General features: G+C 41.4%; 1 protein-coding gene and 1 long non-coding RNA gene across 5 annotated transcripts in view; one reads left to right on the plus strand and one right to left on the minus strand.

Moving 5' to 3' along the window:
- Window positions 1-25,763, minus strand: part of MYO5C (myosin VC) — a 59,071-nt gene that overhangs the window by 10,485 nt on the left and 22,823 nt on the right. For all 4 annotated transcript variants that reach the window (XM_030577447.1, XM_030577448.1, XM_030577450.1 and 1 more), the window contains 19 exons: window positions 25,341-25,424; window positions 24,282-24,416; window positions 23,250-23,347; window positions 19,061-19,147; window positions 18,867-18,978; window positions 17,128-17,339; window positions 15,722-15,887; window positions 15,201-15,347; window positions 14,130-14,294; window positions 13,810-13,903; window positions 13,144-13,207; window positions 11,086-11,266; window positions 10,268-10,361; window positions 9,177-9,240; window positions 8,982-9,062; window positions 7,706-7,886; window positions 5,397-5,490; window positions 4,393-4,453; window positions 1,985-2,150 (listed from right to left, as the gene is read on the minus strand). In XM_030577447.1, the coding sequence (XP_030433307.1) occupies window positions 1,985-2,150; window positions 4,393-4,453; window positions 5,397-5,490; window positions 7,706-7,886; window positions 8,982-9,062; window positions 9,177-9,240; window positions 10,268-10,361; window positions 11,086-11,266; window positions 13,144-13,207; window positions 13,810-13,903; window positions 14,130-14,294; window positions 15,201-15,347; window positions 15,722-15,887; window positions 17,128-17,339; window positions 18,867-18,978; window positions 19,061-19,147; window positions 23,250-23,347; window positions 24,282-24,416; window positions 25,341-25,424 (2,286 nt within the window). The remainder of the gene's footprint in view (window positions 1-1,984; window positions 2,151-4,392; window positions 4,454-5,396; window positions 5,491-7,705; window positions 7,887-8,981; window positions 9,063-9,176; window positions 9,241-10,267; window positions 10,362-11,085; window positions 11,267-13,143; window positions 13,208-13,809; window positions 13,904-14,129; window positions 14,295-15,200; window positions 15,348-15,721; window positions 15,888-17,127; window positions 17,340-18,866; window positions 18,979-19,060; window positions 19,148-23,249; window positions 23,348-24,281; window positions 24,417-25,340; window positions 25,425-25,763) is intronic.
- LOC115658469 lies at window positions 33-25,636 on the plus strand. Its single transcript, XR_004002296.1, has 3 exons — window positions 33-114; window positions 18,164-18,293; window positions 25,401-25,636. It is a non-coding gene; the product is annotated as an uncharacterized LOC115658469 (long non-coding RNA).

The raw sequence follows: 25,763 nt of genomic DNA on the forward strand, positions 1-25,763 counted from the left end.
TAGACCTCTGCTTTTGCCTCCACAGAGGGCAATACAACTCAGATCAGGGGTGCATCCTTACTAGCACTGCTGATGAAGCAACCAGAAATCTGCTCAGTAGCTGATCTGACATAGGTAAATATTTATCTGGCTCGCTAACTTCATTTCCCTTTTAGAATATTTGGTCCCAATTCTGCAAAGACGTATGTACGTACTCAGGGCCATCCCTACCCATACACAAACGACACAGCTGCATAGGCACCAGGAAATTTGGGGCACCAAACTGCCTCAAATTTCCTGGTGCCCTATGTAGCTGTGTGCTGCATCCAGGTCCAGCAGCCAGCCCGATCCCCCAGATGGCTAAGCCAGCCCCTCATGGACTGCACACAGCAGGGCCCAGGAGAGCTGCCTCCGCTCCTGCCCCACCCCTTCCCCTCAGCCCCACCCCCGCTCTTCCCCTGCTCCGCCCAAGCCCCACCCCCACTCCACCCCTTCTCCCAAGCTATGCATCCCAGGGGACTGCAGCGGGGGACAGCTCCCCCTCTTACCCCAAGCCTGGGAGTGAGGGAGCACAGTGAAGCAGGTTCGGGCTGGGTCCCTCCACTTCCCGCCGCCCCATGAGTGCAGGGGCAGGCCTGACTCCTGCTGCCTTCCTGCACTGGCTGCTCCTGCCTCTCAAAACCCTTAGGCGCAGCCCCCTCAGCGGAGGCCTGGGACCATCCCCACCCCTGCAGAGACCTGGGGCCAGCCCCCTCCCCCAGGGGGGCTGCGTAGGGCACCACAATCTCTAGAGACAGCCCTATATGTACTTAATTTTCAGATTGTGAGTAGTCCCACTGAATACAAACTTGATCATGCAATCCTTCTGTCCTCAGAATCAATGGAAATTCCAAGCAGAACTGGGGTAACATAGCTCTCACCTCCTAAAAGCAGCAAAGAATAGACTAACAGACGTTTTGGAGCATAAGCTTTCGTGGGTGAATACCCACTTCATCAGATGCATGTGGTGGAAATTTCCAGGGGCAGGTATATATATGCCGTTTCTCTTTGAAGTCTGGTCCTGTAGGAGAGCACTTCAACCTCCCTGGCCACACTATTACAGAGACCTTAAGGTGGCCATCCTGCAGCAAAAAAACTTCAGGACCAGACTTCAAAGAGAAACTGCTGAGCTTCAGTTCATCTGCAAATTTGACTCCATCAGCTCAGGACTGAACAAAGACTGTGAATGGCTTGCCAACTACAGAACCAGTTTCTCCTCTCTTGGTTTTCACACCTCAACTGCTAGAACAGGGCCTCATCCTCCCTGATTGAACTGACCTCATTATCTCTAGCTTGCTTGCTAGCATATATATACCTGCCCCTGGAAATTTCCACCACATGCATCTGAAGAATTCACCCACGAAAGCTCATGCTCCAAAATGTCTGTTAGTCTATAAGGTGCCACAGGATTCTTTGTTGCTTTTACAGATCCAGACTAACATGACTACCCCTCTGATACTTCTCACCTCCTAGTATAATATTTAACTGCACTATGCTTTTAAATCTTTTGGTCAATTGGGCTAGACTGTGACTTGAAGCTAGTACCTGCACATTGGATGGTTTAGGAAGAGTTGCACTTCAATGGGAGATTATGGAGGTACTGTGTCTTAAGCAAACAAAATATATCTGAGAGAGCACAGAGGAAGCACACACAACAATGGCACGTGTGCTGTCTACTTCCTCCTGCTGGCCCTGATCTGGGGCAGCAGGGAATAAAGCCATGGGCACGTCTTTCTTCAGCTGGGATTTCCACTGTTACTGTTAGCTCTACAGTTCCTCATTCTCTGCATGCCAGGAACACAGGGACTGAATCTCTGCCTAGGCCAGTAGAGAGATGCCAGGGAGACAGGCTTTTCCACCCCCTCCTTGTGCAACTGCACTGGGCTGGGAAATGTCTAGCTCCTACTGTGCACTCTGTATTTTTAATTGTGTTTCGGGAGTGGATTCAGATAATTTCATTCCTCACCATGTTTTCCAGAGTAAGATGAAATGCCTTCTGCTTTATCTTGCTCTTTACTTCATTCTCAATTTCATGTTGCTCCTTTAGGTGATTGTTTGTCTCCTGAATTTCTTGGATTGTGACAATCTGCTTCTCTTCTTTTGTGTGTGTTTCAGTCTGCTCTTCCAGTGTTCTAGAAATCACAAAAAGTTTGTTCCCTTATTCTTCTTCTCAGAAAGCACAACATTATTTCAAGATGGGTTACATGTTCTCTCTCTCTCCAGTACCCATTGAGTTGGCAGAAGCAATTTCCCACCTTACCATTACACCACCCCAGCAGTGGATGGTTGTTGCTAAATATAATGCCAGTCCCTATAAGATTTTAAGTGTCTCTACTCAGTCTATGGCATTAAATCCACATTCCTCTCAAACAGATTTAAAATAGGGCTGTCAATTAACTGCCCTTAACACCTGCGATTAACGTACAGCACAATTAACGCTTTAATCAGCATCAGCTGCTCTAGAGAACCTAAGTCAGGTCAGGTCAGGTCAGGCGCAGTAATACAAGCCGCCACCGGAGGGCAGGCGGAAAGAGGAGAGGCTACAGAAAGACTGGTTCTCATACCAGCTCCAGCTGAGAAGTGTTTTTTAAAAGTAAAAACAGGACAGTGAGGGGTTCGCCTGAGCCACTCCGCTCCAACTGCCCTCTCCATGCCGGTTGGGGCTGGAGCCGACCCATCTCCCACATCTGGGGCTGAGTTCTCCCTCCTGAGCTCTGCACTGCCCACGCCAGGATCTGTGCTGGGGGGGAGGGATAGCTCAGTGGTTTGAGCATTGGCCTGCTAAACCCAGGGTTGTGAGTTCAATCCTTGAGGGGGCCACTTACAGAACTGGGGTAAAAATCTGTCTGGGGACTGGTCCTGCTTTGAGCAGGGGGTTGGACTAGATGACCTCCTGAGGTCCCTTCCAACCCTGATCTATGATTCCATGGGCTGGGGCTGACAACATTTCTCAAGTCACCCGCAGCTGGGGCTGCCTCCTCCCCAAGCCCCCCTTCCTGAGCTCAGGAGCTGACCCCCACCCCATAGCCCCATTTTGCTGCCCCCCCTCAGGCCCATGCTTCTGAGGATGAGGCTGCCCTGCTCCCCCGCCCCATGTCACCCACAGCTGGGACTGAGCCTCTCCACTCCCAAGCTCCGCACTGCCCACAGTGGGGTCTCCCCCACCCAGCCCTGTGTCATCCACAGCCGGGGCTGACCCCTACCCCGGAATCCCATGCCACCTGCAGCTGGGGCTGGAACCCCCCCTCAAGCTCCACGCCGCATGGGGTTGAGCCCCCGCCCCACCAAGCCCTGTACCTGCTGAGCCCCGTGCTGCCCTCACTAAATGACCTATGACAACAAGACGACTACAAAGTTGGCACTTCTGAAAAATGCACTGGCTGTTGCTTTGACTGGTGATCACTGGACATCCTTGAGCAATCATAGCTATCTTGGTGTCACGGCACATCTTACTGATGCCGCATGGACACTGCAGTTGTTTGCTGTAACAGTAACTGATAATGAAGAGAGACACTATGCTGAAGCATGTGCAGAGCGTTTCATGGATGTTGCGAAAGAATGGAATATTCAAGAAAAGGTAACAAGAATTAGTACTGACAGTGCATGTCACATGGTAGCAGCAGCCAGTCGCTTGCCTTTTGAACACATGATGTGCATTGCTCACAGTCTGCAGCAATCCATTACAGTAGCACTCAGTTATGGTGGTTTTGAAAATGTGCAAGCAAAACGCAGAAAACTTGTGGGCCATTTCAAACACTGTCTAGCTAATAGTACAGAGCTAGGAATATAACAAGCTTCAAATGGACAAAAAGAAGCATCTCTTGTACAAGATATTCAATCAAATGTATCTTTAGCCCATCTGGCATGTAAATATCTTGCTACGCTGGCTACAACAGCGCCATGTGAACGCCTGTTTTCACTTTCAGGTGACATTGTAAACAAGAAGCAGGCAGCATTATCTCCCACAAATGTAAACAAGCTTGTTTGCTGAGTGACTGGTTGAAAAAGAAGTAGGACTGAGTAGACTTGTAGGCTTTAAATTTTATGTTGTTTTATTGTTAAGTGCAGTTATTCTTTTTTACATAATTCTACATTTGTATGTTCAACTTTTATGATAAAGAGATTACACTACAGTACTTCAATGAGGTGAACTGAAATTTTTCTTATAGTTCAAATGTCTGTAATAAATAAATATAAAGTAAGCACTGTACACTTTGTGTTCTGTGTTGTAACTGAAATCAAAATATTTGAAAATGTAGAGAACACCCAAAATATTTAAATAAATGGTATTTTATTATTGTTTAACAACACGATTAATCGCGATTACTTTTTTAATCACTTGACAGCCCTAATTTAAAATAAAATAATATTTACCTTCTTTGACCTTCCTCTGACAGATTGTGATGCACTTGATTAGGCATTTCTTCCATTTTTCCTGTGATGATTAAAAAAAAAATCCAACAAGAAAAAGAAAGACAGACAGACCTCACCCCCACCCTCCCCAAGTTTGCTTATTGATCCAGGCTGGAATTTAGTTAATATTTTCTTACACATAACAACTTCTTCCTATTTCCTGTAACAGTATTGGATTACAAGGCAAATACTGTATCAAAAAAGTCCTTTACTTACACAGCAACTGTTTAATAATAGGTCCAGTATGCAATGGCACAGGATCAAACACCAGCTGGTAAACACATGTAGTATCAGAGCTATTTACAAGGAATATGTCATGTAATTAAATGTTAACTAACTGACTATTTCCCCCTTCTGCACTATAGGGTGCTGATTACATGGTATAGTGACTTTTGGAACTCCTTCGGTATTTCCAATTTGCAATAAAGTTTCATATAAAATGAACACATTGTTGAGGAACCAAGTGTTTATAAACAAGTGAAAACAGCAAATCTTTCATTGCTATGGGCCAAATCCTGATGGCGAGGATTTTAAGTTTTTACTTAGTCCAAACTCCCACTAAATTCAATGGGAGCCTTGAATGCATAAGGAATCCGAACTTGGCCCACAGTAATGGCATGGAACATAGTAAATAAACTGCAGCCATGGGAAAGATTCTTTCATGCACCAGAACTCTAGTCAGTGCAGGAGAGAGATGGGGAGATGTGGACCAGCTGCAGATGTGACAATTCAGAGCTGCTGTCAAGCAATTCTAAGTTACGTCAGAGCATGGAGTCTATAAATGACCCACATAATTGTAGGAATGACACAGCAGTGTTCCACTTTGCTCTCTCCCATCAAAACTTCCCCCTCCATGTTGGAACAGGAGAGGACAGAGTCCTGCCAGTGGCACCGATGTGCTAGTAGGGAGGTCCCCTAGGCTCTCGGTACTTGTTTGCAAGACAGGCCACACATTGGTTCTTTACCTTTCGTCTTTGCAGCTTGTTCTTGAAGGTGTTGTTCAAGATCCATCTTTTGCTTTTGAAGTTCAGAAATCTGCTGTTTAAAGTCTGGGATCATCTTTATAAAGAGGAAAGAACACTTGAATAATTTAGTGTCTCGATATTTTACTTAAAGTTTAAACAGCTGAATTAGTTTAAAGGAAACTATGTCATGATTTTCATTTTTCCAGTTCAATTCATTTTTAGAAAGTATTTCTTATATATGACAAAACACTTCAGAAAAATGAGATTATAGGCTCCCTTTTTTAAATGCTTTTTCATCTCAGTAACTTCAAATTACATTTTGAAAATATTTCCCCTACTGACTTACTTTTTCACAACCTAAGGAAATAACATTATACACTACAGAATACATTTCCTTCTTGGAAACGTATATTCCATGTGTATCAATCAGTATGTCTCAGGTAGTAGCACTTTCATCTCTTGGTCAGAAGATTTTGTATTGTTCAAGTGTTCAGACAGGCTTCGGACTTATAACGAAAGCTTGTTTTACTTGCTGTTTTATGTGAATAACTGCCCATGGGTGGATGGAAAAAATTAGCCTGCTCAAACCTATGGAGCAGTGGGTTTAATCTTTTTTTCATTTGCTGACTCCTAAAAAATTTCAAATGGAGCTGCAGACCCCTTTGGAAATCTTAGACATAGTCTGTGGGTCCTCTGGGGTCGGCAGACCAGAGGTTGAAAACTACTGCTATGCTAGATAAAAGATTTAATGCCAGTTGACAGATTATCCCTAAGCTTACATGCTAGAGGACTGAGTTTTTGGAGTTGAAGGTCCTGGTTCTATCCACATGCTGTATGTGTGCAAAATATCTGGCAATCCTGGAGGATAAGTGCATTCAGCTACAGGACATCATTATGACTGGCACCCAATTATTGGATCTGAAATCTTTAAAACTGCAGAATGTTGAGCTTCACTTAACTGGGACTGGTTGAACGCTTACTTAGGTGGTTGTTACAATGAAAGAAACACCATTTTTCAGAAGAAGTAGTAAAATAAGTTTCCTTTTTTCTGTTCCAAATGGTTGTTAAAAGTCCCATGGCACTTTTCAAAATCAGCAGAGGAATTAACCCATCTTTCCATGTATGTATTTTTTTTAAAAACCCTTGTATTCTAATGATGAACATTTGTATGAGCTACTGCAGTATGGTTAATGGTGTCTGTTTGCCTACAAAGTCACTGTAGCATGACTGTCTGATTCCTAGCTATATCAGTTTGAAATACTGTACCTTCAGCATGCAACATATTATGTAATTCTGATTCTAGTTTGTGTTGCTCTGGAAAGGTTTTTTTTCCATTAAGAAACTCTCTCTATTAAGCTCTGACGTATACTGATGAGAAAGATAAACACATACCATCAGTCAAATAATAGCAGTCTTATTTGATTTTTAAACCAGTTGTTTAAATTATGAATGTACTGAAATGACTAAATATGATAGCTTCCAGATCAATGCTAAAGCTCTGGTATTGTTTTTCTTGCTAATTCCCTAATCAAATGACCTAAAGGCTTAGAAATAGATGTTTCTATTCCTGAATAGCTGTCCAGTGTAAAACTGCATATTTGCACAAATTATTACTGTAATTTGAAACAAAAAATCCCAAAACATGGCAAGGAAGAGCATACAGTCTGTCCAGCATAATACTTGTATGAGCCTATTGATGTCCATCATGACAATATTTTGACTATAACAAAATCCTTTATAAAATCATAAGTCTTAGTCACATAGGCATACAAAGGGTTAAAATACAATCTAAGCTCACACTGAGATTTGTCTGTTTCCTTAGGAAAATATCAACTACATGAGCCACATTCTGCGTTCAGGTGCATGAACATGCAGCTCCCGCTGAGTCAGAGTTTCTAAAATGAGTATTTTAACATTTGACAATTATGACGAAAATGCACATTGAGGGCATTTTTCAGCCCAGGTTTACACAGCAGTAAGGGGCTAAGACAGAGGTCTTCCACATGGCTGAACATACTGGCTGTAGACCAGGCCAACCAAGTATGTCACGTGCTAATGATGTCTGCTTGTATGGCAGTTTGTTGGGCATCACCACAGCCTTTACTCCAGTGTGGGCATAGAGGCTGGGTGGCTCTGTATTTTGACATGGCTACATCTCTGGGGTCCATCAAGATTCATGGAAGTGCCTGTAGAAATACTGAGGATTTCATGCCACAAATACACTTAGTGCAGGATTCTGTCCCAAGGTAATAAGAGAAAAGGTTCTGTCCTACAAGATAGTACTAACCTCTGCAGTACTTGAACCTTACCATGTTTTCCGATGTTAGTCTACTAACTTCAAGTCGGATGCTGTCATTTATGTCATTTTCCTCCCTAAACAACTTTTGTAAATGGATAATTTCTTGACTAAGATGTTCAACTTTAAAGTTCAAACCTTCAATCTCCTTTTCATAGTTCTCTTTCTGAGATTGGAATTGGCTTTCCAACACTCTGTTAAAAAACAAAAATTGGAAGCTACAGACAGAGTATGACTTTGGCAGCAATATGCTTTCTCCCAGAGCCAAGACAAAACCAATCTGAAAACAAGGCACAGTGTTAACATAGAGCTGTAACAACTCCAGAATCTGAACACCCTGGGAATTCTGACCAATGATCATATCCCAAAACACACACACACACACACACACACACACACACCATTTTGTTTCTCATTACAAGGGTTCAATTTAAACAGTTTTCAGTTTTATGTTATAGTTTATGACTATACAGTACAAAGCTATTCAGTTATCTCATCTTTCCTGATATGCATGCAATGTATTGTTCATGTCTGTAAACAGGGATTTCATTGAACAACTTCAGAACCTTTAAAGAAACATCACCACGTGCAGACACGTAAATCAGAGAAAGTAACCATTTCAGGTGGATTAAGGACCTTCATGGTAAACTACAAAACACCCAAATTATGTGCAGTGTGGTTTTATCCCAAAATAAATGGATTTCACTAGCAACACTTGTTCTTAAAAGCTTTGAGTCAAAAAATCTTTAGTATTGTACAGCTAGAAAAATGAAACAAAAGCTATATGACTGGATTAAAATGCAGCTCAGAGAATGTTTTCTTGTACATAATATATCCATCAAGACAGTCCGAGCTTTTTTGTTCCTTTCAGCCCATGGCTCTCCACTCAAAAGATTGGGTTTCTCATCAAAACATTAAAATTTATGGAGATTAGTCTCATGAATCCCCATGGAAAGTTCTCTAGCTATTAAAAAATACCCATATGCTTCTAATGCTTGCACTATTAAAATACCATCCTTACTTAATGTTTATAATGCCCAATCCTGCAAGTTTTATTCATGAGTAATTTTTTATTCATGCATTTGTCCCACTGACTTCATAACAATGCGACTTGCTGGACTGAGCCCTAAACTATTCTGTTATTAGGCAATGCTCATTCATTTGTTAATAATGCTTTCGTTACGATACTTTAAGACCAGTTTCCTTATTACTGCCCCTTACCGTTTATCCTCTGAATCTCAGACCAGAATTATGAACATTATTACATTATATGACATAATTAAACTAACCTTGTGGCTTTTTTCAGGCCCTCATAAGCAAACCAAAGTTCTCCATCTTCATTTAAATGTTCCAAATCTTCTATGGACAGCCTAAAGCACAAGGCAAGACAATATAAAATGTGTATGGAAGAAAAAATTAAATCTCTTAAAAGTACGACATTTGTTTTTGAAATTTTAAAAAGCCTAGAAAAAAATATATTTTACCTGCTTCTTACGGCCTCAACATCATAGCTCTCAATAAATTGTTCTGCAACTTCTGACACCTTTTCTGAAAATAAACATTATGTAAAGAATGAATTTTCAGGTTATATATGTCATACAAATAATCACATCAGCCTCTTTCTAAACCAGCCAAGTTCTTTGCTGGTGGATGATGCATATACTTAATTTAACTAAGAAGTGCAATCCAGGGACTTCACTCTAGCCTTATCTCTTTATGGATATCTAGGTAGGTACAAATGCCAAGGATGCTGTCTATCGTTTGCACTTGATATGAAAGTTATGTCCTTTCCTTCTGAATTTGGAACTCGCTGGAGTTATCCACACCTTTGCTATTTACTGCTTTGATTACTGCACGATGATTTACACAGAGGCTGCACCTTTAAGATATTAGGTGCTGCAGCGAGCATAGAAAGTGGCAGCACTCCTGTTAACCATCATTTCTCACAGTCTCTGGTGACGCACATGCCTAACTTTAAGAATGCAAGTAGTCCTTTTGACTACTCATATGCTTTAGTCACGTGTTTAAGTGCCTTGCTGAATCAGAACTACAGAGCACATTATAACCATGCTCTGAGCTGTACTAGCTACTTATTCATTTCTGAGTTAAATTCAAGGTGTTAGTTCTGATCTGTAAATGTTGAATGCTGGCTGGCTGAGACACCAACTCTTCTGTCATGTGATCGCAAAGCGAGGGCAATCATCTGAGACATCTGAGTTAACAATACTGTTTAAATGAGAGAGGACTGAGAGCAGAGTGCTCTTGGTAAGGAGTCCCTGGTGTTGGTATTCATTCAGCACGCAGCAATACTCACCTGTTTTCCTCAGGCTTTTTCTGGTGGAAGATAATGTGGCTCATGGGATGGAGTTCAGGCTGGGTTTGGGCAGGGGGGTTTAGTTGGGTTTTTTTTTGGTTTGTTTTTTTAATGTCTGTTTGAGAGGTTTTGACCTCTGAGTTTTTTTTACTTTTTGTAATATATCTAGAAAAACTGACACAACTAAACATATACATTTAATCAATTAAAATAGAATCGTAAATGTCTGTAAATGCTCTGAATTACATAGTTGTCAATTACCTCTCATTTCTCGCTTCTGGGATTGGACTTGCTTTTCCACATCCATTTTCTGTGTCTGGAGCAGTTCAATTTCCTTTTGCAATTCAGGTATCATCTAAATTGGACAATTTTTTCAGAATGAGATGGAGTCCAATGAGATAAAAATGAGTGACTAAGATGGGGCAGATATCAACTAAGTTGTAAACAGTATTATAATTAACAATGGTTTGACCAGCATGCCACAAGATTTAAAATGTGTTCTGTTTAAATCAGTCTAGTCAGCTGTCCGAAATATTCTCCTATATGAGAGAACCTAATAGTAGACTTAATACCATCTTCCAAATGTTGATTCACATATTTTAATGGACAAATGTTTAAGGTCCAATTCAGTCCTCCAATTTATATGCACCATTCTCACTGGCTACATTTGAAGTTGTGCTTATTCTGAGGGCAGAATTAGGTTATAAATATTCCGTTCAGCAGGACAATAGATACAGGTTTTCTTGTTGTTTTGTTTTTAGTTGGTAGTTGTGAGAAGTGCAATTTTCAGATTTTATGCTTATATAAATGCACTAGCTAGCTGCCATTTGTGAAAATGAGAGCAATTTTGTGTGTGTCTGGTTTTTCAATGTGTATTGAAACCAACAGTAAATATACACTATTGCCTCAATCAGATTTTACCAACCACAACTTGCTTTAAAATGTACTGTACATAAACAGCAAACCAGAAAAGATGAACTATTGATAAAGCACTGAAATTCTCTATTTGCAGTATGTAGAGAAGAAACTGAAATAAACTGGACCATCCCTGGTTTTGTTTACTTCAACATTCCTCCTACCTTTGCCTGTTTTTTAAGTTGTCCTACTTCCAGTTTTAAGTCATCCTGAATGATATGTTCTTCCTGAATTTGACCTTGCAGCTTAATTTTCTCTTCTTTGAGAGTCTTAATTTCTCCCTTTAAAGACTCAGTCTCTTTTTCATAGTCTTGCTTCTCATTTTGGAACTTTTTCTCAAGCATTCTGCATGGAATCAGAAAAAAATCCACTTTTTAACAACTCATTTCCAGGTGAAAAAGTGTTTTGTTCTGTTTTTTTCATTTGATTTGCAGTTTTGAGGACCAAAGGCTACAGGTACGTCTATACTTGAAACTATCACTGCAGCTTCAATTCTGTTTTTAGGGCGCTAGCTCAGTCAAAGCTAGCATGCATATTACATCTGCAGTTCATATATAGATATAGCCATTGAAACAGGACCAGCTGGAATGACGACCAAGTGTGCCCTTCAACTGAAAAAAGCATAAAATGTATAAGGAGTAAAAAATATTAGGTGGGACTAAAAATAGAGGGGAAATAACATCAACTATGAATATCACTTACTGATCTAATACCCAGGAATGGAAAAGAAACCAACCTTTTAATGTACAGAAAGTTACTAAAGGTATCTAAGAATAATGGGACATATTCTCCCTTGTACGTGCCACAGAAGACACTTGGTGGAATCCTCCACCACAACTTGGGCATGAGAAAATGAGGGATGGGTCAGGCAGGTAAATGAGATGGGTGGGATTTCCAAAAGTGCTCAGTGTCAGCCTAACTTTGCTCTGAATGACTTCACAGTGGGAGCAGAGTTAGGCCAATGCTGAGCACTTCTGAAAATCCCAGTCTAGCTTCTCAGAATCATCTGCAGAATTGATGAGAGGATGACAGGAATGTGCCTAGGCCTCCCTACATCCACCTGGCTATGGGGACTAAGCTAGAGGGCTCAGAGGCAGAACAACTATGTCTAAGGGAAAAAGTCTACACTGCTCAAAAAAAAAAAGTCAACGGACTCAGGCTTGTGTTATGGGACTCAAAATAGCAGTGTAGACATTCCCACTTGGGCTGGAGCCCGGGCTCTGAAACCCTGTAACAAAGGAGGGTCTCACTGCTGCTTTTTTTTCCTGTGTAGACGTACCCCGAGCCAGTAATACAGTCCAAGAGTCCTTGTCTTTCCTGCTAGCTCCCTGTGAGACCCAGGCCTTGCCTACACTACACAGGACATTTGATCTAAGCTACGCAATTTGAGTTAGTTGAATACCGTAACTCAAATTGATGTAGCTTAGATCTACTTACTGCAAGGTCCACACTATGTGATGTTGACAGGAGACGCTCTCCCGTCAACTCCCCTTACTCTTCTTGATCTGGTGGAGTATAGGAGTTGACAAGAGAGTGATCCGCAGTTGACTTAGTGGGTCTTCACTAGACCTGCTAAATCGACCGCCGATGCATTGATCCCCCAGTAAGTGTAGACAAGACCTCAGACTGCCTGGCAAGGTCAGAGGGAATTGGAGGAAAAGGAAAGATTGGAGGAGTAGGAGGAAGAGCCTCATTGCATGCTGAAAACGAACTTGTAGCTGGAATCAGATACACTTGAGAAGGACACAGGGTTTCTAACGTTTGGAGAGGCTGAGTAACCACATTTCCCTGTATTTTAAAGGATGCCTTTTATTTAGTGCCTAATGTTCTACAAATCATATCAATTAAGGAGCTACTGTGAAGCATCTTATCAGATACAAGGTACGTTTTCAAGCAACAATCATACAAAGGGTCATAATGTGTGGCTGAACTATGTGGTTTTGTGACAAATGGAAACACTGTGGGTAGTGAGGGTCCGTGCCTTAAAACTAAGCTTAGTCCTGTATTTTCAAGCAAATGCCCTTTATTTCTTTAAAATGGGGGTGAGAGAGAGAGAGTGTAACAGGAAGAGCTGGCTGTGGGCATGACATACATACCCCAATAGCCATGGAGAACTGAATGATTTTTGTGTTTATGGATATATAATACAGTTTCACAAAGAGAAAGAAAGGCAGAGAGTAAGAAAAATGTAGTTTTAAAACTACTAAACTTAAATTCCATACATTCTTTGTTTTTCTTCCTGTTGTACATCAGTAAACAGTTGTTTTGTGAGGTCATCCATTTTATCTGTGGAAAAATATTTTATATTTGAAGGCTCTTCCTGCAACAGTGAACATTTAGAGTAAATTAAAAATTAAGATCATGAACATGAGTTTTCATTTTAACAAGCAATTCTTTGTATAGTTTAGTTTTGAATTAACATATCACATATAACCACATTAATCCTGAGCTGCAGGACCACAGCATAAGCAAGTTTTGACAAATCAACATGCTATGGGTTCTAAAATATAATTACAGATTTTGATTTCATGTGCTAACCTTTCAAGAGAATTTGGATTTTTAAGAGCAACATATTAAAAGAATCAAGCAAAGAGAAGAGTTTTGAAGGTAATGTTATAAGCTCCCTCAGAGACAAGAGGCAAGGGAGAGAGGAAAGCTTCTGTTCCTACATAGATGGACTCTAGAATAGAGTCTGGGCACTATGGACCCTAAATAGAGCATTTCAGAGATGAGTAAGTAAAGGTCAGATGTTCAGCTATAATAAACAGACGCAGCTCTAATGATTTCAAAAAGAGCTATGTCCATTTACACCCACTGAGGAGCTGGCTTTATCACTTTTCTCCACTGCAGCTTTGTAAAGCTGCCCTACATCTGCTTTCTTATTGTACCTTTCATTTCCTTGGTTTCCTCTTGGAGCTTCTGTTCTAAGAATGTTTTCTGTTCTTGCAGTTCTGCATTCTGTTTCTCAAGTTTTGAGAGTTTCTACAAACATAAGACGTTAATTTGTGTATTTTATTAACAAGGAACAAAAAAACCTCTCATTAAAACTGAAGGCTTACAGTTCAAAGGAAACTGAAGACTTTGTTGGAAGTTGCAGATGCTTAACAATTCTCAGGATTGGGCACTATATAAACCCATTGTCACAGTAACTAAAAGACTTAATAAATTATCTTATATTGCAACCACCACCAGGAACAGGAAGATTAACCTGTTCAGTGTCCTCCTTATATTTCTTTCCTTTTTCCTCAGAGGTTTTATTTTGTGTCGCTAACTTTTCAAGCTCTAATTCAAGTTTCTGGATTGTATCTAGGTCATTTGCATGAGTCGAAGCCAGGTGAGTCAGCCTCTCCAGTAAGCCATGATTTTCTTTGTTCTAAAAGGAGTAAACATAGGTTAATATTAAACCAAATTAAAGTTTTGTTCCATTGTGTTTAGTAACGTACATTATTAGTATAATACACACAGACATTTCCCTTCCCAAAACAGTTGCAACCGTCTGCTCTATCCCTCCATCAGTTACCAAAGCCCACATTTTGTGCCACTGGAAATCTCTTAAAAAATTGAGAGAACAAATATTCAATTATTAAACTGGATTTGGAACACTGTATTAGTAAAGAATGACCTCTAGGAACAGAATCAAGTAATATTTGGACAACAAAAACAATCACCTAACCTTGCCTCGGTTATGAGAAAACAGCTAATCTACTGCCCGACCCCTCCTCTTGCTCAATCATATTCACAACAACCAGGGAAAGTCTGTCTGAAAATGAGGTTAAAGCCATATTATAAAACCAGTTTGGCTAATATGGCTGTTAAAAAAATTGACCCTGAAAGAAAACCAGGCTAGAACCCCCAAAACAGGAAAAAGCATCTAAACAGAGTTCCAGCTAATATAGTTCTGATCCCAGTGTGAACAGGATCAAAGAGATGTGACTGAACAATTGTAGTATATATAGGAACTGCTACCTCAGATCTAAACATTGGCCCTTCTAGTCCAGAACTCCAATGTCAAGATGGGCCAGTACCAAATGCTTCAAAAAGGTACAAGGAAGCCCCATAATGGACAAATATAGAATAGTGTGCCTGTATGGGAAGACAATTTGTGATTGTTTTATGCCCTTATCAGGGTCCATATCCCTTATGCAAATTTTTCTTGTCTAATGAACTGCAGATGATATTATTAGTGTAAATGTCTAATTCACAATGTGATTGATTCGCAATAAAAGAAATGCATTGAAAGAAAATTAATACAAAGCATGAATGGATTCTTGTCATCTACCTGGTCTTCTAGTTTCTTCTGCAGTCGCTGAACTCTGTACGAAAGCTGGATATTCAACACAAATTGCCGAATATTCTGAAATCTGCGTCTTGCAAGCCAAGCACGGGCATATTTTTGAAGGATTACAGCCTTGTGTTCCTTGAGCATCTTTAAAACAAGAGAGCAACAAACTACTACAATTATCTGGTGGATCAACCAACATCTGTTCAGATGTTCTGTGATTCTATCTACAGGGATAAATGATCATGTTAGGATTTTAAGACTTAAAATAGAAACATATTCAAATAGCACATCCAAACCATAGGACTAATCAAAGCACACCACCTCCAACATTTTAAAAATTGTAAAGTGCTTGAAATAATGAGGTAATAAACTACAACATTTCATCCACATGCTGAAGTATTCAAGAGTACCTCATGTCAAAGATACAGCATTAAGAATCACTAGAGTTTGCCTCCTCCGTTCAATAACACAAAAGTTCCCAAACATTAGGATCTTGGTCAATTCTTAAATGGCTGTACCTTTCGGAATTTCTTCCTTGCTAGAAATCCTCGCACATAAGCTTGAATTGTTATAGCAGCCACATGGATGAGCTGGCAAAGTTTACGGACTATATATCCCCGACAGTACTTCTGAATAACTATAGCCGCCCATGCTTGCTTTAGAGCTGTAGCAGTGATAGCTTGCCTTAATTAGAAAGAAAATAAAGTTATTTTTAATTGATATTAGACTCCTTGTGTTCATCCTCTCAAGTCCCAAAGGTTGGACCAAAAAAAAAAAAATAGGATAAGGTGACTATCATTATGTGGGACCAATACTTCTAACTAAATGAAGCGTCTATAATCCCAGTTTCATGAGTCAACATTTGTAATGTATGTAATTTAAAATGATAGAAGTGAGGTCACACAGATGGAGGAGAATTTGGGTCTAAAATTAGGGGTGTTCTCTACTCTGAGGTAGATTCCCATTAAGTAACATTTTAATTTGGACTATTTCTGAAAACAAGTCTAACATACAGAGCCAAATTATGTCTCAAGTGGGTACAGAGCCCTGTTGCCTGGTCAGGCTCAGCCCACACGCGCAGAGTGCTAATCAAATCCTGTGGGGGGAAGCCCCTCTGAGGGGCATCTGTGGTGTTTCCAGTACTCCACCTTCCTTCACAGCCACATACAGAGCTGGGTTCAGTGGGGAGTGACATCTGGGGAGCTTGTGTTTCCCCTGCTATCCTGTTAGGCAGCTGGTCCCCCTTACTGTGACAGCTGGGGGGAAAAAAATCAGTAAGGGAGACTGTGAAGGGGCCAGGCTGCTGCACTGGTGCAGGCTGACAGCTCTTAAATGCAATGGATAACCCTGGAACAGGAGCCCATTGCCCTGAAGACACCTTTCTCCCTGACCAATTTCAGCAGAGTGGGCAGAAGAACATCCCAGATCTTTCCAACCCCACACAGTTGTCTTTGAAACCTCCCATTTCCAGACATAGTTCTCCCTGACAGCATGTTCTATGTGGGGTTTTTACAGCCTCAGAGTTGCAAAAGCTTTCATGGTCCCGGCACACAGGAGGGTGTGGGACATCAAGGGAACAGGAAGCCAGTTTGTGTGGCCTCTCTGACCCCTTCTAGGTTTCTGAAGCGGATCAGTTACTTTGGACCCACTAGTAAGCCACTCAGGGGACTCCCTCATGTGTTATTTAGGGGTACCTAGACCTCCAGAGATATGCCCACAGCATTTGAAATTTGACAGAGTACTTCCTGAATATCTATATAACAACTTGGGCATTTTCAGGTCCATATCTACATTCAACAGCCAAATGGTAACCTGGATCACAATTTTAACCTCTCCCCCATATTTACACTTGCATGTAAATGCCAGGCATGAGTCTGAGCTTGCCACATGTGCCCTCATAGCAAACTGATTTATTATGAAGTACCGTACAGCCCGCTGTCCACGGAAGTATTGCTGTATTGTTACAGCTGCTTGTTTTATACGGAGGAATTTCTTCCGTTGATGCCAGCTTCGAATGTTCTTTTGGATCACGATGCACGCTTGTCTCAGTTTATCTGACCGCAGTTTTTCTAAATAAGCAACCTGCCCTGCTCTAAAGAAAATTTTTGTTCTCCCAAACTGATACTGGTTAGGATCCTGCAAAAGAAAACCAAAGATTTATAATCTGCAATCTTCTTCTCCTTTTTGGGGGACGAGTGTAAATAACTGTAGCCTAGCTGTGCCAAAATGTCAGAAACACAGTTAATGACAAGCATCCTCCTTATGGATTTGGGGAAATATTTGATCTCTGTGCTCAATCCACAATCTCTTTGCTTCAAAAAATAGGTACCTAAATGCTAAAAGAGACTGAGGAATTTGCATAGGGTCAGTTTTATATATTTTTAGTCACACAGTACTTTTCATACAATTACATCTCAAAGCACTTTACAAACTATGGCCAGTTACACTATTAACTGACTCTGGGTATAACTGAAGGCAGCTTCTGGCCTGATGTATTTATACTTCAGCTGAAGTTCAGTCACCTCTAAGCTGAAGGACTACACGTAACTGGTGTAATGTGAATATACATCACACAAGAGTGATGGAAGAGAGGGAAGAAAATATTTTCAGCCAGGGATAGCCTAGGTGCAAAATGTGACATGGGATCCTTAATGTTTAGAGCAGGTGGGCTGCTTAAGTTGAAAGAAGCCACATACAGTAAACCACAAGGAACTTAATTATCCACTTCAAGAGGATGGAAAGCTGAGCTGAACTTGCTAGGATTAAAGCTTTGGCTTCAGAGAGTTTGAGTGCAAGATAACACATTCTTAGAACGGCACTGCACTTTACTTTATTCCACCATGCAATGCCCATTAGAATATATAAAAAAATAAATACTTAGCATGCATGTAGCACTTTATTTTCATTAATCTAAAATGCTTTACAAAGATAGGTAAAGTATCATTATATCTATTTTACAGATGGGGAATCAGAGGTGCAGAAAGGTTAAATAATTTGCTCACACTGAATCAGTGGCCGATGGAAAAGAACAAAGGCCCTGTGCTCAATCCACTACACCACAGCTGATTAAATGACCTACGTAATAACAAGGTAAATAATATTTAAGTCATCATTCATATTTAAAGAGCAAATACTTTTGTGAATTGGATTTATAATTAAAGCTGAGAGCTTGTCACAGAGATCATGGATTCCATGACTTTCTAGGACCTCCCTGACTTCTGCAGGTATGGCTGACCCCAGGGCTGCCCGAGCAGCTGGCCCCAGCCACACTGGCCATGGCTGAGGCGACCCTGGGTTCAACTGCTCGGGCAGCTGGACCTGGGACCACTCAAGCAGCGGCCAGGATGGCTGGCCCCGGGGGCCATCCCGGAGCAGTGTTCCCCAGGGTCCTTGGAACAGAGGGTGGCCAGGGCCAGTCTGCCCGCTCAACCAGAGCAGGGGCCAGCCATTGGCCCCCAGGTCCTCCCCAGGCAGCAGTGCCCCAGGTTCCCAGGAGCAGCTAAGTTTTAATCAGGGGTAATTATAGTATAAGTCATGGATAGGTCATGGGCCATGAATTTTTGTTTATTGCCCGGGATCTGTCCAAGACTTTTACTAAAAATACCCATGACTAAACCGTAGCCTTATTTATAACAGATGACAGCACAGAGCAGAAATGCTAACCTTGATTAGCCGCTGCAAAACAGTCTTGCAAATCTTTTTCTTGTCACTTAAAGAGAGTTCATGCTGCGTCATGAGAATGCTGTAACGGCTGAAAAATTCAATGTAAGTCCACCTATAAAATGAAAAATTGGTGAATGTAAATTATTTCATCAGATCTAAATATACTTATTCAAGAAAAAGGAGCAGTCACGTACCTGGATGGATAGCTCTGGGCACTAATTCGAATGGTTTCCAAAACACCACATGCTCGCAGTTGTTGCACCACCCTTTTTGAGTCAAACCTAAGGGAACAGAACTTGTACATTATTTTCTTCCAGTTTTCATATGCCATATTTAACTATAACGATTGTACTTCTTGCAAAGATTAATACCTGTATGCATAATTGGAGATATCACAGTTTAATTAAGAGGTTCTTTACCAACAAAAGAGAATTGTAGGTGTTAAATATTTCTGAATTATTTAATAATAACCTACACGCGCACACACACACACCCTTCTACCTTTTATATTAAGGACCTAGGCCTGCAAACACTACTAAGTGTAGAATTTAGTATCCACTGATGAAGTGTTTGGAAGACCTGGCCATACAACGATGTATTTCATTTCTAGGATTTCTGGTATCAGAATTTATTTATAAAAGTGGTATTTAATGGAATGAATACTTCTTTAATGATATTTAGATCAAATGAAGAAATATAAACCATTTTGTATTTCTATTCATGCCTGAAGCACTCAGGGTCCCAAGGGAGTTTTCAGGATCTCTTAGGTCTGACCCAAATTCTTTATATGGAAAAAAAAAAACATGGGGATTAAACTTCAGGGTTTCCTCCCAAAAGACAAACGAGCAATACATTTATTTTTCTCTTATAGAGGCTTTGTTCCCTGCAGCACTAAACTTGAAAGTGTGTATTATCAAATGGCACAGAATCAGACAGTAGTCTCAATATATAACATACATACAGGTAAATTCTCACTAGCAACTTTAATAAAGCATTATATGGCCTGGTCTACACTACACGTTTATACCGAATTTAGCAGCGTTAAACCGATTTAACCCTGCACCCATCCACACAACGAAGCCCTTTATATCGATATAAAGGGCTCTTAAAACCGATTTCTGTACTCCTCCCCGAGAAGGGGAGGAGCGCTGAAATCGGTATTGCCATGTCGGATTAGGGTTAGTGTGGCCGCAATTCGACGGTATTGGCCTCCGGGCAGTATCCCACAGTGCACCATTGTGACCGCTCTGGAAAGCGATCTGAACTCAGATGCACTGGCCAGGTAGACAAGAAAAGCCCCGCGAACTTTTGAATTTCATTTCCTGCTTGTCCAGCGTGAAGCGCTGATCAGCACAGGTGGCCATGCAGTCCCAAATTCAAAAAGAGCTCCAGCATGGACTGTACAGAAGATACTGGATCTGTTCGCTGTATGGGGAGACAAATCTGTTCTATCAGAGCTTCGTTCCAGAAGACGAAATGCCAAAGCATTTGAAAAAATCTCCAGGCTATGACAGACAGAGGCCACAGCAGGGACTCAACACAGTGCTGTGTGACAACCCTAACAGAAAGCCAGAGACTCAAATGGACGCTCATGGAGGGAGGGAGGGAGGGAGGGGGACTGAGGACTTGAGCTATCCCACAGTTCCTGGCAGTCTCCGAAAAGCATTTGCATTCTTGGCTGAGCGCCCAATGCCTGAAGGGTCAAAAACATTGTCGCCAGTGGTTCAGGGAATAGGTCGTCAATTTACGCCCCCCCCCCAAGAAAAGGGGAAAAAATCATTTCTCGCCTCTTTTCAATGTCACCGTATGTCTACTGGATGCTGCTGGTAGACAGGGTGCTGCAGCACTAAACAGCAGCATCCTCTCCCCTCCCTCCCTGGTGGCAGACGGTACGGTACAAAATGACTGATAGCCGTCCTCGTCATCATCCTGTGAGTGCTCCTGGCTGGCCTCGGTGAGGTCGGCAGGGGGCGCCTGGGCAAAAATGGGAATGAGTCCAGGTCATTCCCTTCTTTAACTTTGTGTCGTGGAGATTCAGTACTGGCAGATGGTGCAATTGGGCTGGTAACCGTCCTCACCATAGCAGCTGGAGGCTGAGCTCCTCTCCTCCTCCACTCTTTAATGAGTAATGGAGATGTCCTGCCTGGAATATCATAGCAGTTGGAGGCTGCCTCCCCCTCATTTTATCTCACTAAAAAGTCAGTTTTTCTTATTCCTGCATTCTTTGTTACTTCATCACACAAAGGGGGGAAATAACTGCCACGGTAGCCCAGGACGGGTGTGGGAGGAGGGAAGCAACGGGTGGGGTTGTTGCACGGGCACCCCCTAGAATGGCATGCAGCTCATCACATCTGCGGGATCTCTGGGGCTCTGACCCGGAGCGGCTGTGCTCTCTGGTTCTCTAGTAGACTTGCCTCATATTCTAGGCAGGACTGACTCTATTTTTAGACAAAATAAAGAAGGGAATAACCTGGGAAGTCATTCCCATTTTTGTCCATGCGCCCCCGGCTGACCTCAGCGAGGCCAGCCAGGAGCACCCATAACAGCAACAGATAGTACAATATGACTGGTAACTGTCTCTGCTACCTTGCAAAGGCAAATGAATGCTGCTGTGTAGCACTGCAGTACCGCGTCTGTCAGCAGCATCCAGTACACATACAGTGACAGTGAAAAAAGGCTAAATGGGCTCCATGGTTACCATGCTATGGCATCTGCCAGGGCAATCCAGAGAAAAAGGACGCGAAATGATTATCTGCCGTTGCTTTCACGGAGGAAGGATTGAGTGACAACATTTACCCAGAATCACCCGCGACACTGTTTTTGCTCCATCATGCATTGTGATCTCAACCCAGAATTCCAGTGGGCGGGGGAGACTGCGGGAACTATGGGATAGCTATGGGATAGCTACCCACAATGCAACGCTCTGGAAATCGACGCTAGCCTTGGTACATGGACACACACCGCCGAATTAATGTGCTTAGTGTGGCGGCGTGCACTCGACTTTATACAATCTGTTTTTACAAAACCGGTTTATGTAAAAATCGGAATAATCTCATAGTGTAGACATACTCTATGTTTTCAAAGCCTATTTAAACACTCCTTAGAATGCCAATTCCTGAACAACAGATATTTGTGACTGTGTAACATGGTACCACAAAGGTAGAATTAGGCCTGGTCCACACTACACTGTTAAACTGATTTTAACAGCGTTAAATCGATTTAACGCTGCACCTGTCCACACTACACTGCTCTTTATATCGATTTAAAGGCCTCTTTAAATCAATTTCTGTACTCCTACAAAACGAGAGGAGTAACGCTAAAATCGATATTACTATATCGATTTAGGGTTAGTTTGGACGCAAATCGACGTTATTGGCCTCATTATTTTACAGTAGCTACCCACAGTGCATCGCTCCAGAAATCGACGCTAGCCTTGGACCACAGACGCACACCACCGAATTAATGTGCTTAGTGTGGACGCGCACAATCGACTTTATAATATCTGTTTTATAAAATCGGTTTAAGCTAATTCGAATTTATCCTGTAGTGTAGACGTACCCTAAGGGTGTATATCTCCCTTGTCAATGAATGTATCTGTCAGCACTACTAATAGACATCATATCTCTGAGCCAAGAGATTTTCCTGTATCTCTGCACATGAAACTCATTAATGGTTGCATGCATGCTTGTCGTGATTGAAGTCTACTCCAATTTAAAAGCTATTGGCAGCAGTGCTGGCTATGGGAATTCTGAAACACTTGACATACCCATAACATTAAGAATGCTCTTCTTATTCACAACTATTTCAGTGCGTGTTGTAAGTATTTTAAGAAAGTGGCAAACATTTTGGATGTGATTGACATTGCCCATAGAAACATTCATAGAAAAGAGCTAACACTTTATAAATATTTTTGTTAAAAGGGAAGCTAGTATGAAGTAGCAATGACTTCTCCCAGAAACCCCACTATACTAATCCACATCACAGAAGATCAAGCACATCATACAAAATATCTACCCACCTAAAACTAAAATGGTCAGTGTTCCCTCAAAAAATGTTACAGCAAACAAACAAACAAAAAAATAATAGTGGCTTGAAACCTTTTAACTCAGACAATTTTCCAGTGACTTAATAACTATGGCTAGGTGAATCATGTAACATTAATTGTTTATATAAAAATATTAAATTGTTTTATTTTAGTAATCTTTACGGGAATAAAATACAATCTCTAAGTAAACTTCAGCTAATAGTCAAATATCAGTAAAATGTTATCTGAAAAATAAGAGTGTGTGTGTGTGTGTGTATATATATAAAAATACACACACACAGAATATACTGCTTTATACTAAAGATAACATAGTAATTCAACAGCACCAGTGTACTCACTCAAATGGTAACTTCTCATCATTTGGCTTTATGCACCGTACGTAGTGAGGAGTGGTTGCATTAAGTGTTTCCATAAGTAAATACAAAGAACTTCGGAACTAGAAAATATTAAGGTAACAATTTAACTAATTTAACATTCCCATCAAAGTAATTCATCTTTGACTTTTGATTTTGAGTTAGTCTCTAACTAAAAACTGTGACAAAAATATAGGCAGAAGTCCTCTCAGAGTTCTGATCATTAAAACGTTGACACTATTTACCCTGAATGTTTTCACACACAAATACACGAACAAACCCAGTTGCACACACAACTGGGATACTGGTAGCTGGGGCTATCCCTAGCTGTAGAGCACAGCAGACATCCTAGAATAATGTTTCTAAATACCATAATACCAGATATGCACTTAGGAATAAATCTGATTCTCACGCCCCCAAGCACAAATTCCTGAATGCCCACACTTTACCAATATTTTCTACTTTATAGAATCATAGACCCATATGGTTAGAAGGGACTGTAAGGGTCATCTCGTCTAGCCCCCTGCCAAGATGCAGGATTTGTTATGTCTAAAAAGTGCTGTTTTAGGAGGAATATTGAAGTGTCATGGCCACCGCCTCTTGGCGGATGTCGGGGACTGAACTGGAAACCTCTAGGGCAGGGGTTCTCAAACTTGATTGCACCGCGACCCCCTTCCAACAACAAAAATTACTACAAGATCCCAGGAGGAGGGAATGAAGCCTGAACCAGCCCAAGCCCTGCGGCACCGGGTGGGTGGGGCCAAACCTAAAGGGCTTGAAGCCTCAGGCGGGGCGTGGTTTGGGCTGTTACCTAAGTCCCGCTGCCCTTGGGCTTCAGCTTTGGCCCCAGGCAGTGGGGCTTGGACTTTGGCCTCAGGTCCCAGCAAGTCTAAGCCAGCCCGGGCGACCCCATTAGAATGGGATCACAACCCACTTTGGGGTCCCGACCCACCTTTTGAGAACCGCTGCTCTATAGTTAAAAACATGAGTCTTTAGAGCTTGAGCTAAACTCTATACCTCACTGCCAACTGTCGTCCGGAACTGTTTGTTAGGTGGCTTGACCACCGTTTTTGCAGATTTGACTGTTATAGTTGACCGGTAGGGTGAAATGGGCACTGGACGGTCTCGAAAAAAGTTTGCACACAGATGAAACTAAAAGCGTAAAAGAAAGGATCACAGTCAACACTGTAAGTAACTGTACTAATGTTTTAATATAAGAATTCTAATACTGGATATACAGGACAGAACAGACATTGTTAGTCTCAGATCTTACACCAAATCTTGTAGTTTTGAGACTGGACCCTTTGATTTAAGATTCATAACTAACTAGGAAGCAATTACTGCCAGACTTCATTTCATAAAGACCTGACGCCTGCAATTAGACCTGCATGGAATCTCGCTGACATCAGTGGAATTGTTTGGGGGTACAGGGATACCCTTGCGTGGACATGATTACATGACTGGGTTAAATGCAGATTATTCATGTTATTTTAAAATAAGGTTATTTAAAATTAATAATTTGTTTTTCTTTGTCAGCTTAAGTTAGATTCCTAACAATAGAGCTGCATAGTCCAGAGTAGTAGGCGAAAAAGTGATAAAGCTCTTTTGTTTTCACCTTACATCTGCTTGAAAGTCAATGTAATTCTTTCTATGCCTTTCCATTATTTTTGTCCCCTTTAAAAATAATCAGTGCCAGCAGACATGATAAGCTACACAACAGATCAGTTTGCATACACCTTAAGAAAAAAAAGCAGTTTTAATAAACTGAGATTTCAGTTTCAAGCTTCAAAAAGATTGTTTATGAAGAACATCACACAAAAATACTTAAAAATATTAACTTGCAGGGCAACTATACATAAGAATCAGTCTAAACAGTGTTCTTTTAACTTGCAGTATCACTTTGAAATTAAAAGTATACAGTTTGGAATTATTTTAGATCCACTGTAAGAGTTTTCAGGTGTAGCATTTTTAATTTAATAATATTAGATCGAAGTATTTTCATCTTAATCTTTATTCAGATTCCACAAGAATTTTGGTATCTCTGGTAGAATAATTAGCCATGATGAATTTACTAACCTTGCTGTTTCTCAAAATGTCAATCAATACCTCATACACTGTATCTCTGTTTTTTTCCAGAAATCCTTCAGATTTGTACTCTACCTGTGCAAAAGAGTGAAATTAGTAATCTTAACAGCAACATGAAAAATTAATGAAAGGAATTTCCTTTACCCCTGGTACTGGGGGTAGGGGGAGCTTGGTGGGGCTGGCAGGCTCCCTACCCAGCTCCGTGTGTCCTTGCAGCTCCTAGGGAGAGAGAAGGCCAGTGGGCTCTGCACACTGCTCCCGTCGCAAGTGCCAGCTCAGCAGCTCCCATTGGCCAGGAACTGCAGCCAAAGGGAGCAGCGGAGGCAGGGCCTGCAGGCACAGAGCCCTCTGGCCCCTCCACCTAGGAGCTGTAGAGATATGCCGGTGGGACCCCCCAATCCCAATGTAAGCACT

This window comes from Gopherus evgoodei, chromosome 10, assembly GCF_007399415.2.
Source record: "Gopherus evgoodei ecotype Sinaloan lineage chromosome 10, rGopEvg1_v1.p, whole genome shotgun sequence".
Lineage (NCBI taxonomy): Eukaryota > Metazoa > Chordata > Testudines > Testudinidae > Gopherus > Gopherus evgoodei.